Below are 12,708 nucleotides of genomic sequence, written 5' to 3'. Positions count from 1 at the left end.
CTAATACTCCACACCTTTAGAGGGAGGCATGAGAAGGCTCGAGCTACACCCCTCTGTGCTGCAAACCTGAGGCTCTCGCCTGGCAGCGACCCACATATCTTCCATGCGTGGTTTTATGTCGCGCACCGCCAACCACCTTGGATCCAATTGTTTTCCCACCATCCGTTTCGCTTTTGTGGGCACACTTGCCTTAGGAATCTGTGCTAGCCCTTCAAAACGCCGACCGTTTCGGGGGAATGCAAGATTCATGTTCGCCGCTGCCATCGCCCGGACATGCGTATCTGCAACTTTGGCAGCCTCCTCGCGACCAGAAATTCCAAGCGGCGCCATGTGATGCTGCAACTCGGTGTCCCTATCGAACACAGCGAACGGAATGAGTGCACTGCGATGCAATATGGGCCTTGAAGACATGAGTGTTGGTTTGGCGAGGATTGTTTCGGCGCCCTCCACGCCTACAAGCCCATCATAAGGATCCCCCTGATTTTCCACATCGTCGTCGTCGTCATGATCATCGTCCGAAATCACAGGTGCGTTCGCCATCGCATCAGCCGCCATCTGCGCCACCAACCGCGTAGCACGCTCCGAAGGAGTAGCACGCGGCTCAACATGGTATTTGCCAGAGCGCCTGAAGGCCGGACGTAATACTGGCTTGGGGGCCTCAGGGGTGGGATCCATCATTTTTTTCGCCGGAATGGGCGGCGGATGATCACGAGGATCATTTTCGTCATCAGAGTCCGTGCTTCTAACAATGCGAATCCCATCTCCATCTCTATTCGTCAAGGGTCCAGGAAGTCCGTGTCCAAGAGGCTGTGGGGGCATGTCTGAACCTAGACCTCGGTCACGAAGGGGAGCGGAGACAGCTGGAACCAATCTGCCCTCGAACAGCCGTGGGGAACCCGCGGCGCTGCACACCAGAACCAAGTCGACGATGAGCTTGGAACGAGAGTACATGCACGCCACCACATGGCTAGAATACGGCTGAGAGGCAACGAGAGTCCAGTGTTCGGTTTCAAATAGGCGTACCTCTCCTGCTCCCAGTTGTCTTTCGTCGCAGGCTCCAGCAATCAGGGCTGCGCCGTCGCCTCGAAAAGAGAGCTCCACAACCTCCTTACCCTGCAGATGATGCGACACGGTGGTAGGCTCCCAACGCATTTCGCCATCCACGTTGACTGGCGCCTTCGCTTTCCAGGCGTAAACCGTTCCATCGTCCGCACCTGCAGCCAGAAATTGGTGCGCGACCCCCTCCTGCGCCCATGCGGCAATCGCAGTAAGTGGACTGTCTCCCGCGGCCATCCTGTGCAACATTCGGAGCCTAGGGTCTCCGCTGACGTGCCAGATGCGAACAGTGCCATCGGCTCCAGCTGAAACCACGCAAGTCGGCGAGAGAAACGTGACCGCCCGCACACCACCCTCGTGGGCTCCGCTGATGGCGCCCACCTTCTTGCCGTCCGAGATTTTCCACACCGCCAAGCTGCCATCCTGTGCACCGGCGACAACGACCGACCCGTTGGCATCTATCGCGAAAGAGTTCACAGCGGCGGAACACGAACCGAACAGAAATACCATGCTTCCGGTTTTGCTGCCCTTTGTCGGAATCGTGCTGAATAGCAGGTTTGGCGAGCCCGTCTGCGTGAAGATGAAGGCTCCCTCCTGCCGAGGGATGAACTCGAACTGCCGCCAGCTCCTGCTCACGGGCTTTAGTTCGCCGTCGTCAGACTCCGTGTGCAGCTGGAACCGCTCAATTCCGCTTCCATCACGTCCACCGACGCGCATGGAACGGAAGACGCCTCGTCTCTCGACCGCGCAGGCGTGGTTGTGGTCGTTCGGGTCCGGCCTCGCGCAGTCGAGTCGTTGCTCCGCCACGACGGTGATGGGCTTCTCTGCCACCACCCCGCCGCGAAGGCCGGCCAGTAGGGCCGCATCGTCGATGCGGGAGTGATCGTCGAGCTGCGGCGGCAGCCTAACGAACCATGTGTGACTCATGGTCGCACGATGCGACGATATCTGGCGAGATGCGCGCCGCGGTGTGGCGCGTGCCGTCGCTGTTGCATTTGCGTTCCGTTCAGCGAGAATCGACAGAAAATTCAAAAAACCAGCATCCAACGGCAAAGTCTGACCGAAAAGGCTGTGGAGAAAAATTGGCGGTGCCGAGCACGTGCCTTCGCATTTCGACCTTTTCCGAAAAAACGAAAGATAAGGGACGTGAGACCCTTCCAAGTCCACACTAGCTCCGAGGCGTTCAGGCACCGAGATCCGCCACTTCAATCAGAGCAATCGAGCTCGTCAAGTCGGCCGGCGAGTGCTTGTAGTCGAGTCTCCAAGATCCTTCTGGCGATCCGTCTCCGCAGATCGCGTGAGTTTCAAAAGCCAAGATCTCCCGAAAGATAACACCATGGCTTGCGTGAGCAACCTCCCCGTCGTCGGGGCGCCTCGTGGAACCTCGGCTTCCGGCAGCCGTCGGCGTAACGCGCGTATCATGAATAGGATACATCATTCAAGGCTCGTGTCCACCGGATCGAAGTTCGTCTGCGGCGGTGTCGGTGTAGTCGACCGCGACGCGATGACAGCCGAAGCGACAGCTGCCTCTGAGTACGTCGCAGCCACCTGGCCGGAGACGAAGTCTTCGATGCGCCACTGCGTCGTCGACACCCGCGGTGAGCACTTCCTGTATCAGTTCAGCGAGGATAAGCCCGATGGTCTCCGCATCGCGACTTTCAAGGCTGCTGGCGTCTGCGTGTACATGTCTCGCCTGGCAAAGAACCTCGAGGTCGCGGCCGTACCCGAGAAGGAGGAGGTCATTGTCACTACCGAAACTGTTCCTGAGCCCATTGAATCGGTAGTCGAACCCGTTGCCAATGTTGCTCCGTCGATCCCACCCACCCCCGTGCCGGAGCCTGAGACGCCGAGTGCTCGGGATATCACCTCGAAGCCGCCAACTGCGTCTTTCGGTGAAAACGCCGGAAAGAGCGGAGCCGCCGTGTTTGAGCGCGGCGGCGGCATCGCTTCTTGGCACGGTTGGACGGAAGGGTACGAGCTCGACCTCGTTCTCGAGGTCGACGTTCCCGCAGAGAAATCCACGGATCCTATCGCCGCGGGAGTCTCGTCTGTATCCCGCGGGCGCCAGGCCCTGAAGAGCGGAGCCGCTGTGTTTGGGGACGGCGTCGGTACTATAACATTCAGCGAGGCCCAGTTGCAGACGGCTGTGTTCGAGCCCGAACCGGCAGCTCCCCCGAAGCCGATGTTGACCGTGGGTGAGGCTCGATCTGTCAGCAGCGGCGGTGTTGCATTCGAGGGAGGAGCCGGGGTGGGAGGTGCTCGGTGGAGGTCCCCCAATGCGCCGGAGAAGGTATCCGAATCTACCGCCGGCGCTGCGGACGCGTCTACCCAGCGCAAGGTTGACGTTCAGACTGTCGTCGTCTGGGGATTGTGCGCCGCGATTTTCGCGTACAAGATATTCTTTGCCCGTGTGTAAAGTGTTAGAGATCTGAGATGTGTCTTGTTGAGAGTAGACTAATAAATGTAAGTGCACCACTGCCGCCCTGCTGTATTCCTGCCTGACCCCCCAGGTTTTATCTGCGCTTTTGAAACACTTTGGATCTGGTTGCCGTCCCCTCAGTTGTGACGACACCTCGCCCCCCGATCAATGTCGGGTGCGCTTCCGACGGCTACAGCGATTCGTCTGCTCCGCCGCCAGGTCACTTTCTCCCCTAGAACCACCTCTTTCGGAACTAGATCTTCTCGCGTGAGTGCGCAGCAGCCCAGCGCATCCTTCAACACCGCTTCACTCAAGTGGAACCGCGTCGCCGGTACTCGCGGCGTTGTGCGACTGAGCAGCACCCTTTCAGCGGTAGCTTCCTTCAATTCGTATTCCTTTTCCGGTGCGTCGTCTTCATCCACCTTCAGCGGTCACAGGACGCACTTGCAGCTGCAGATCCAGCGAAAGCAGAGTCGCGCCTTCGCAACAACCGTGATGGCTTCCTCGACGCACGACGCCCGTGTGGTGACTTACAACGTGCTCTCTAGCTCGCTCTGCGAGCCTGATTACTTCGCACACTGTGATCCCAATGATCTGCATCCGCCAAACCGCCTGGCCAAGCTCCTGGCCAAGCTTGAGCCGGAGATGGCCAAGGGAGCAGTGATCGGCCTCCAGGAGGTGTCTCAGAAGTGGGCAGGCGAGCTGCACGTGTTCTTCGCAAAGCGCGGCTATCACATGATTTGCTCGCTATACGGCAAACCGTTCAACGGGTACATGGGCATCGCGCTCGCTGTTCCTTTGGCCAAGTACGATGTCAGCAAGGTCGACATATCGCGCTGCAGCGATACCAAGAAGTTGCCAAGGGAGCCCAAACCCGGGCTGTTGCAAAAAGTCATCAACTACCCCATAAACCTCTATCGTAAGGTATCTGGCGAGCGAGCACCTCAGAGCGACTGGCAGCTGGCTAAGGGGCGATTCAATACTATCATGTACGCGTCGCTGCAGTGCAAGAAATCAGGAGCGAAGTTTGGAGTTGCGAACTACCACATGCCGTGTATGTTCCGCAACCCGAAGGTGATGACCATCCACTCGCAGCTCGCAGCTATGTATGCGCAGCAGCAGTCTGGCAACCTCCCTGTGATCCTCATGGGCGACTTCAACCTCAAGCCGGGCGACGGGGGATACGATCTCATCACGACGGGTACGCTCGCGTCGGACCACGAGGCCGCGCCGGTACCTCCTGCGGGTGAGGAGTGGTCCACATCGTTGAAGTATCCGATGCGGAGTGCGTATAAGGTGGCCAACGGTGCCGAGCCGGATTTTACCAACTTTGCGCAAATCAAGGACGACCCGCAGTTCATCGACACCTTGGATTATATCTTCATCTCCCCGAAGATCGAGGTAGCTGAAGTGTTGCAGCTTCCCCACAGGAGCGAGGTCAAGGGGCCGTTTCCAGCGCCCGATGAGCCGTCGGATCATATCCTTCTCGCGGCTACACTTCGTGTGTGAAGCACGGAGCCCGTCTGTGTTAGTTCCGCCATGTCCTCCTAGCTAGCTAGAATTCGTCAGGAAACAAATCGCCAAACAAAGCGCCAATCAATAATGCAATACGAAACTCACTCGGGAGTTTGTCGGGCCTTCGGTTCTGACGAGACTTTGCATGTTGGTTCCTGGCTGTAAAGTATCAGCTGCGGTCACTCTCCTGCATAGTTCTGGGAGCATAAGCGGAGATCCGCCGTCATCGGGGCGCGTCGGCCGTATTTTTGGGAAGGATAGACGCATGAAGAGGAGCGCATGTCCTCCTTACGTCGGCGAATCCCGATACCTCCTCAACCTCCGGAGACCCAGACGATGTCCAGCTCGAGCGATTTCTCTGGCCCTGGGCGTGAGCTCAGGCAGCCGCGACAAACACGGCACTTCCCGATATCAAGGGTCGTCGTCGCCGCGCCTCAGCTCGTTTGGATGATGACTATAGTATTAGGAATGGGAATGCATCGCGGCAGTGCCTCCAGCGACACATCTTCCTATCTACCTTTGGCATGGTACGATGGCATCTTCATTCACGTGGGGCCACTTCTACCCCTCATACCTTTAGGAACACGTGCCATGGCTTCTTTCTTATCCGGTGCATCAAACATGGCGAAAGATGTTTCAGCGTCGCGCGCTGGTCTTGTATATGCCTTCGCAGCGATAATCCGCCTCTCTGTGTACTTCGCAGCAGGGTTGTTCGGCGATCACGCCATGTCAGACCACATCTTCCTCGGCTCGTGTGTGTTCTCTTCAGCACATGCAGAGGCTGTCGCTGGACTTGCGATGCTGGCTCGGATGTGTGTGATCAAGTCGACAGTATTTGCGACTGTGTCAGCAGCGTTGGTGGTGCTCCAATCTTTTTGTTTGATGGGACTGCAGTGTGGAGATTCATGGTTTACCGCCATATATTTTCATACCCCAGCCGAGACCATGATTGCCTTGGTGCTTGGACTGCTGGCATGCCAGGCCATCACGATAGGCATGGTGATTATTCCAGCTGCGTCCGCCCTAGAGCTCGCCGTCATAGCCTTGCGAGAGTCCCGGGACAGTCGGTTGGGGTGAGAAAATTAGTAACCTTTGGTTTTATCATTTAGAATCGTCTACGAGTTTCTCGATCACCATCTTCTCTCAAGAGTACCTGTTGTTATATGCCTCGGGGCGGACCTTGCCCGCGCGGCTCGATGTCGATCTGTCGTGGCTCCCGATTGTTGTTGATCGGGTACCAGAAGCAGAGCTTGGACGTCCCCAGGTGCCCGTGGGACGACCAGGGGTTTCCATCGCAGCACGACCTCGGGAGGTGGACTTGGTGGGCATGGGACTGGAACGAGTCGAGCTGGTGGACACCTGTCGCTTAGCAGGTGTGGACACCTCCTTCGCTGGAGGACTACCACCCGTCCTTGCGGCCAGGGAAGCCCTCGATGCGCGCATCGCCTCGAGCGCAGCCTCTCCCTCCTGAATAGAACGCCTCGTCTCACCATCTGCTTGCGATGGTCGCCTGGGGCTCTTGAAAGGGGAGCTCAAAGACGCCGCGAGAGCTGCCGCAGCAAGCTTGGCGGGCGATGGTTTCGGTGTTCCATCAACCGACCAGTCCCCACGCGCCACACTTGCGGCGGCGTGCGCCGAAGCCGCGACCGCCACAAAGGCATCCGATGCGCGAATGGGGCTCCCCTCAAACTCCTCGCTCATTTCCACAGGAGAGTTTCTGCTTCTGGTTGGTGACGTCATACTCTGCGTTGGCGCCGACCTGGGAGGCGTCATGTGAGGTTCACCAACGTCTCTGCGGCTGTGGGCATGCCTGCTTCGACCCTTCGTAGAAGCCGGAGCGCTGGGAGCGCTGCTCTCATCGTCAGAGGAAATTCTGCACAGGTCATCTTCGTCGGAGGAGGAGATGTCCATGGCACCCGCCATTCTCTCGCTGTGGCCGGGGTGCGTGGCAACGCGAGATATACGCCCCCCCGTCGATCGAGCGCGCGAAGACGAGAGGTTACCTCCGTCGGAAAGACGTCTTGCGGGTCGATGCACCATCACATGGGCGGCATCGTGGTCAATATCGAGGCGGTGAGCAACCGTCGATGTTTTGGGCTTGCCGATGTCAACCGTGGGGGCCACCGGCACAACCGTAGCCGTGACTGGCGCTGCAATGGGCGTGGGTTCCTCTCGAGGCGTCGGTGCCTTTACTGGCGTTCCTTGTCCGTGCCAGACCCACTGACCCTCCCCAGTTGGATGATCCACTGCTGGTTCAGGCTCCGAGATGTCCAGTTCGGTCTCTCGCTCGCTCATAGAGGGCAAAAATTCATTCCTGCCGGAATCTTGGAGAGCCTCAACCTCCGCGGCTGCTTCCGCGGCAGCAGCAGCGAGCCTATCACGCTGGGTTGATACAAGCTTGCGGGTCTTAGAAGGTGTTTCATCCAACAGAGGACGACCCTTCACAATCACACCGGATCCAGCCTCGCGGTCACGGCGCAGCGCGCGCTCGAGCGGGGTGTCCCTTTGATCGTCAAGGTCGGTGTCCACAGCGGCGTGGAAATCCGTATCGACCTCGTCCTCGGAAGTCAACTGCACGACCGTGACACCACCGGAGCGCATGGTGGAAGTGATCAACGGAGTGGACGGCTCCTTGCGCTCGCTGCTGAGACGAATTGACTCACGGAGGGCGTCAAGCTCACCGCGGGCCGTTGCAGCCTCAGCGCGAGCCTGGGCAAGGGCCTCCGCAGCCTCCATCTTTGCCTCCTCGCCGGCTTCGAGCGCGGCGAACGCAGCTTCAGCCTCCGCCGCGAGTTCCGCTGTAGCCTCCCTTTCGCGCATCATGGCAATTTCGCGCTGGGCTGCAGCGCATTCCTTCTCGAGCACCGCAACGCGGCGCATAGCCTGAGCCGCAGCATCCTTGGACTCGGAGGCAGCCCTTTCGAGCATCTCAACGCGGCGCATAGCCTCAGCCGCAGCCTCCTTGGACTCGGAGGCGGTCTTTTCGAACATCGATAGCTTCGATTCGGCCGACTCTGCGCGTTGCTTGGTCTCGGCGAGCTTCTCCTCCCATTCCTTCTCAGCTTCGGCGACATCTCCCTCCCGCTCTTCCTCGGCGCGAATGATGGCACGAGAGGCAGCCAACTTCGCCTCAGCAGCCATGGCCTCAGCCTTGGCCTGCTTGGCCTGAGCTTCAGCTGCGGCGTGCCTCGCTTCCGTGAGTTTTTCTTCCCACTCCGTCTCCGTCTCGAATTCGTCTTGCTCTCTTTCCTTCTCAGCTTCCGCAAAGGCAGTGAGCTTGGCATGTGCTTCGGCAACGGCGTCAGCGGCCGCCTGCTTCGCCTCGGCAATGGCGAGGGCAGCCGACTTTTTCGCCTCGACGGCAATCTGCTGAGCCTCCGCGAGCGTGGCATCCGCGTCTGACTTGACGCGCTCGGCGGTTTCGTTTGCTTCCGCGACCATCTCCTCGGCTTTGCTGAGCTTAGCATCAGCCTCAGCCGCCGCCCGTTGAGCATATTCCGAGGCCTCGGCTGCCGCGCGCTCTGCTTCAGCCAGCTTGGACGCCGCTTCAGCTGCGACTTTTCGCGCCTCGATGTGCTGATCCTCTTTGGTCTTATCCGACTCGGCCAGTTCAAGCTTAGTGACCTGAGCGGACGCGTTTTCTTCCTTCATCGCCTTCAGGGTAGCCTGAAGCTTAGCCTCCCTTTCGGTGAGCTCGCCTCTTCTGGCCCGCAGCTCAGCGAGGTCCTTCTGCGCGGCGTCGCACTCCTCCTGGAGCATGGCGACGCGGCGAGCGGCACGTTCGGCGGTTTCCGTCGCCTCGTCCGCGACCCTTTCGGCTTCCTTCAATTTCGACGCCCACGACTCGGTGTTGCGGGAGACTGCGGCCTCAACGGCAGCAGCGGTACTGGCAGCGGCGGTGGATGTGGCAGACGCCAGGGTGGCGGCTGCTCTCATTCGCTCCTCCAGCATCATCGCCTGAAGGTCCTGAATCTCGCGCTCGGCCTCCTCGAGCATACCCTGAAGCTGCAGCACTCGATCGTCTTCCGCAGGCGGTACGGGTTCCTCTTTGTTATTTTCCTTTTTCGGTGAAGACGGGGGCATCCCGGATTCGGTCAGCATGGCAACCTTCTCATCCTTCTCACCATCGCTCACGGCGTCGCCTTCCTGAAGCCCGAGAGCATCGGCCCAGCTGTCCTGGCTATCGTGGAGAGAACCCCTGGCCGGTTTTGCTACAACGGCAGTTTCGAGCTGCTTCTCAAGCCGGGCAGAGTACTCGCGCTCCTCGTTGAGCTTTGCCTCCAAGATCAACACCTTTTCAGAAGCTTCATCATTCTCTGTAGCAGCAGGAACTGCAGGGATAGGTGCGTCACCACGAGCTTCGAGCAGCAGCGCTTCGAGCTTGCGCCTGGTCGCTCGCTCGGCCGCGAGTTCATCCGCAGCCTTGGCCGCATCGGCTGTCAGCTGTTCACGCAGGCGGCGAAGTTCAGCACCGTATCGTGCACCTGCATCGGAGCCCTCAGCATCCTCGAGCTCACGGACCCGCTCTTGAAGCCAGTTGTTGTGTTGCGCAGCCTCGGACTCGCGGGCAGCAGCCACCGCGGCGGACTCTTTTGCTTGTTCAGCTTCATCGGAGGCGATCTTGGCGGCCTTGTCTGCGGCAGAGCGCAATTCAGTCTCGCGCTTGCCGATGTCGCGCCACTTCGCCACCTCTGCCTCCGCCTCCGCTGCCAAAGACTCAGCACGTTCGCGAGCACTGCGGGCGTCCGCGGCGTCTCTGGCCTCAGCTTGCGCGCGCAGCCTAGCCTGGGCTGCCTCCATGGAAAGGGTTTCAACCTCTCCGCTTGCCGCGGCGGCAATCGCAGCTGCCGTGTCTTCAGCCTGACGAAGTGCAGCAGCCGCTTCCCTGGCGCGCTCCTCAGCCTCTGCCGTGGCGCGCGCCGCCTCCTCCAGTTCTGCCGTCGCTTCATTAAGGAGCTCGCCTCGGAGGAGGTCGAGAGATCCGTCGTGTAGGCGAGTACCCGAAAGCGCCTCCGCTCCCTCGAGCGTCCACACCCGAGCGCGCAGTGCCGCCGCCTCGGACTCGGCTTCGTTTCGAGCCACCTCTGCCTCCTCAAACCGGGCACGTGCCTTATCCAGAGCACCATCGGCGGTCCTCAGCGCCAGCCTGAGCTCTGCTACGCGCCTGTGAATCATTGCCTCATCCGCGCTTGGAGGAATGGTTGACAATACGACACTGTTGCCCGCGTTGTTGAGCGTCTCAGGGTCGGAGTCGCGCCTCCTCCTCAGCCAGCTGTGCTCGGCATCTTGCTCTGCGTTTGCCGCGGTGACAACCTCTGGCGCGTTGAAATCCCGCTCACTGATCGATTTGAGGCTGGCACGCGGAGGCGTGTGTTCCTCCACGACATCAAGCTCGAAGCTAGAGTCCATCGTGTCGTCTCCCAGCTGTCTCTCACTCGCGGAGCTAGCCATGGACAGCGGGCTGAACAACACAGTGTTTGGACTCTTCCCAACAGCAGTTGTCTTCCCTTTCGTCAGGGGAGTGCGCTCCGCATCGTATCCCTCGGCGCCGTAAGATGCGTGATGATCATCATCGTGCGTGATCTATGAGTGAATCGTATGGAAAGGTAACACGGTCAGGTCGACGCACATCTACGCGCACGATATATGGGCGAGTCAAGGGGGAGCGCAGGCAAGATCGCGAATCGTGGTGTTCTCCAGGAGAAAAGGGCGGCAAAATGAAACCGGAGCGCGGGCCGATCCTCGGGCCGACTTCGATCCGGCAGGACGTCTTGGGTATCGCACCGTTCGTTCGAGAGCAGGTACGAGCTGCTCCTTCGGGTTCAGATCACTGACTCCGCCAATTCCAAACGACAAGCGGTGACCGGTGCTATTCACATAGGTGCTGCTCGTCATAGAGACCTGCTGCTGGTCTCCACCCCGATCCGCTCCAAACCCTGAGACGACACCCATTCCTGGGAACCACGAAGCAAGGTCTTGCGCGCGGCGTTTCTACGCGTACTAACTCTTCGCGATGAGCCGCCAGTATTCGCGATCCGCGTCGTCAAGCGGTCACGGCGCCCGCCGGCGACCAGAGTTATTGACCCTGCACCGAGAAAATGGCGCGCAAAAAAAGCAACATCACCCGCATTTTGAAATCTTGCTGGACCGGCGCACGCCTGCCTGTTGTATTTTCGATTACCGTCACCACGGAAGCATGTGCCTCGATCCGACATTTCGCCCTATTTGCTATTTCACCCTGCTGTTCCCTGCTGTTCCAGGGCAAAAGCAAGCTTCGGGGGTCTTCCTCCGAAGCGTGAGAGCGAGTCGAGCCAACACTTTATGAGTGCGTGGGCGCCATGGCGGACATCGTCACTCAACTTCAGGATTCGGTGAACGAGCTCAATGGCATGTTTTACAACTGCGTCGGTGTGCTACAGAGGGATGCCAAGCCCGCCGGGACGACGGCGGACGGCGAACTCAGCGACGAGTTGCCCGACGATGGCCGAGAAGCGAGCGAGAAGCAAATAAAGGTGCGCCTTCAACCTTTCCCTTCCGGACTTCCCTTCTTCACACGCCCGGAATGACCCGTGAACTCCTGCAAGAGTAACACCCACGTTTCATCATCGCAGGAGATGGCAGCGGCGGTGGTCCAGCAGAGCAGGAAGATCGACGAGCTCGCCTCGTTGCTCCCAGAGGTGGATCTGGACGAACACGCACAGCTGGGGAGGATAGCCAAGCTTCAGGCGGAGAACGACGAGCTAGACAGGGAGCTGGCGCGGGAATTGGAGGCATCGGAGAAAATTCTGGCAAAGGCGACAGCAGCGTTCGAGGCTGCGACGGACAAGGTCTTGCTCTCTGAGGACCAGCCCTCGACGACAGGGAGGTAGCACCGCTGCGTTCTTATTTTGCTTTAGTCACGCGGTTTGAATAGCAGTCACCAGTTAGAGTCTCCAGGTCGGCGATGCGTCCAGTCTTCTAGTACATCCGAGGGCATCTGTTACCGTGAGTTGCGGCGCACGGATCGCACGATGGCACCCGAGAAATAGGCGGTGTTGAGACAGAAATAGAATTACATCGACTCCAGGGTTTCCCGCGATGGGCTCCTCAACCTATCGATCTCGTCCGAGAGGAACGAGAAAAGGCGCTAATTTACTTGAGGAGCGAGGTAACCTCCTTTTCCACCGCTTTTTCGTCCATACCCTCGAGAGAAGCCCTCTTCTCCACCCCAAAATCTGCGAGGACGGAGGTTGATGGGGACGTTCGGTCAGCCACGGGGGACATAGGTGGGCATCATCGGGGAGCGACGCGAGGGTCACAGAAGCAGGGTTCGGCGACGCGAGAGGCTGAAATGCCCGCGGGGTTGAAGATGTCCGTACCTTGACGAACAACGATGCCACCCTCCACGCCGCTTGCCTCTCGGATGAGGATAGGCGTCGCGGGGCTCGCGGCTTTCATGTTCTTGTAGCTCTTAAGGAGGAAGTTGCGGACGCCCTCGCTCCCCTTGGACGTCTGACAGAGGTGGAATCGGATCTCCTGTACGGCCTTGAGGCCGGCGAAAGCAGCCTTGGACATACTGACGCTCCCAAACAGACACGCACCTGGGAACTTAAGCGGCGCTCGCTCCGTGATGTGGCAGTCCCCGGCGATCCCACGTGAAGTCGCTCACCACGGCCAAATTGCAACCGACCTTTGTTTCACAGGATTATACGGGGGAAATGTGAGAATGACTCGAGATA

The 12,708-nt window shown here is 59.3% G+C and overlaps 9 protein-coding genes across 9 annotated transcripts; 5 read left to right on the top strand and 4 right to left on the bottom strand.

Moving 5' to 3' along the window:
* Window positions 1-1,983, bottom strand: MICPUN_62653 (predicted protein; the record flags this gene model as incomplete). The annotated part of the gene is made up of 1 exon (XM_002504944.1): window positions 1-1,983. One exon carries the CDS (start codon window positions 1,981-1,983, stop codon window positions 1-3), a length of 1,983 nt encoding a protein of 660 aa, XP_002504990.1.
* Window positions 1,984-2,392: 409 nt separating this feature from the next.
* Window positions 2,393-3,472, top strand: MICPUN_103166 (predicted protein; the record flags this gene model as incomplete). Its single annotated transcript, XM_002505247.1, has 1 exon — window positions 2,393-3,472. One exon carries the CDS (start codon window positions 2,393-2,395, stop codon window positions 3,470-3,472), a length of 1,080 nt encoding a protein of 359 aa, XP_002505293.1.
* Window positions 3,473-3,970: 498 nt separating this feature from the next.
* Window positions 3,971-4,984, top strand: MICPUN_103165 (predicted protein; the record flags this gene model as incomplete). The annotated part of the gene is made up of 1 exon (XM_002505246.1): window positions 3,971-4,984. The coding sequence occupies one exon, from the start codon at window positions 3,971-3,973 to the stop codon at window positions 4,982-4,984; it is 1,014 nt and encodes a 337-aa protein (XP_002505292.1).
* A 342-nt stretch (window positions 4,985-5,326) lies between these two features.
* On the top strand, window positions 5,327-6,067 carry MICPUN_62650 (predicted protein; the record flags this gene model as incomplete). Its single annotated transcript, XM_002505245.1, has 1 exon — window positions 5,327-6,067. One exon carries the CDS (start codon window positions 5,327-5,329, stop codon window positions 6,065-6,067), a length of 741 nt encoding a protein of 246 aa, XP_002505291.1.
* Window positions 6,068-6,072: 5 nt separating this feature from the next.
* On the top strand, window positions 6,073-6,744 carry MICPUN_109185 (predicted protein). The gene has a single exon (XM_002505244.1). The coding sequence runs from the start codon at window positions 6,187-6,189 to the stop codon at window positions 6,358-6,360; it is 174 nt and encodes a 57-aa protein (XP_002505290.1). The 5' UTR covers window positions 6,073-6,186; the 3' UTR covers window positions 6,361-6,744.
* Window positions 6,134-10,441, bottom strand: MICPUN_62649 (predicted protein; the record flags this gene model as incomplete). The annotated part of the gene is made up of 1 exon (XM_002504943.1): window positions 6,134-10,441. The coding sequence occupies one exon, from the start codon at window positions 10,439-10,441 to the stop codon at window positions 6,134-6,136; it is 4,308 nt and encodes a 1,435-aa protein (XP_002504989.1).
* Window positions 10,442-10,881: 440 nt separating this feature from the next.
* Window positions 10,882-11,205, bottom strand: MICPUN_62648 (predicted protein; the record flags this gene model as incomplete). Its single annotated transcript, XM_002504942.1, has 1 exon — window positions 10,882-11,205. The coding sequence occupies one exon, from the start codon at window positions 11,203-11,205 to the stop codon at window positions 10,882-10,884; it is 324 nt and encodes a 107-aa protein (XP_002504988.1).
* Window positions 11,206-11,328: 123 nt separating this feature from the next.
* Window positions 11,329-11,859, top strand: MICPUN_62647 (predicted protein; the record flags this gene model as incomplete). The annotated part of the gene is made up of 2 exons (XM_002505243.1): window positions 11,329-11,502; window positions 11,602-11,859. The coding sequence occupies 2 exons, from the start codon at window positions 11,329-11,331 to the stop codon at window positions 11,857-11,859; spliced, it is 432 nt and encodes a 143-aa protein (XP_002505289.1).
* Window positions 11,860-12,121: 262 nt separating this feature from the next.
* Window positions 12,122-12,544, bottom strand: MICPUN_86475 (predicted protein; the record flags this gene model as incomplete). The annotated part of the gene is made up of 2 exons (XM_002504941.1): window positions 12,122-12,204; window positions 12,349-12,544. The coding sequence occupies 2 exons, from the start codon at window positions 12,542-12,544 to the stop codon at window positions 12,122-12,124; spliced, it is 279 nt and encodes a 92-aa protein (XP_002504987.1).
* Window positions 12,545-12,708: the final 164 nt, after the last annotated feature.

Source organism: Micromonas commoda, chromosome 11, assembly GCF_000090985.2.
Source record: "Micromonas commoda chromosome 11, complete sequence".
NCBI classification, from domain to species: Eukaryota; Viridiplantae; Chlorophyta; class Mamiellophyceae; order Mamiellales; family Mamiellaceae; genus Micromonas; species Micromonas commoda.
The sequence above is the reverse complement of the archived record's forward strand: the minus strand, read 5'-3'. Positions and strand labels throughout refer to the sequence as shown.

Bases quoted from the DNA above. Each gene is read 5' to 3' on its own strand.
- MICPUN_109185 (XM_002505244.1), top strand. From the start codon at position 6,187: ATGTCGATCTGTCGTGGCTCCCGATTGTTGTTGATCGGGTACCAGAAG.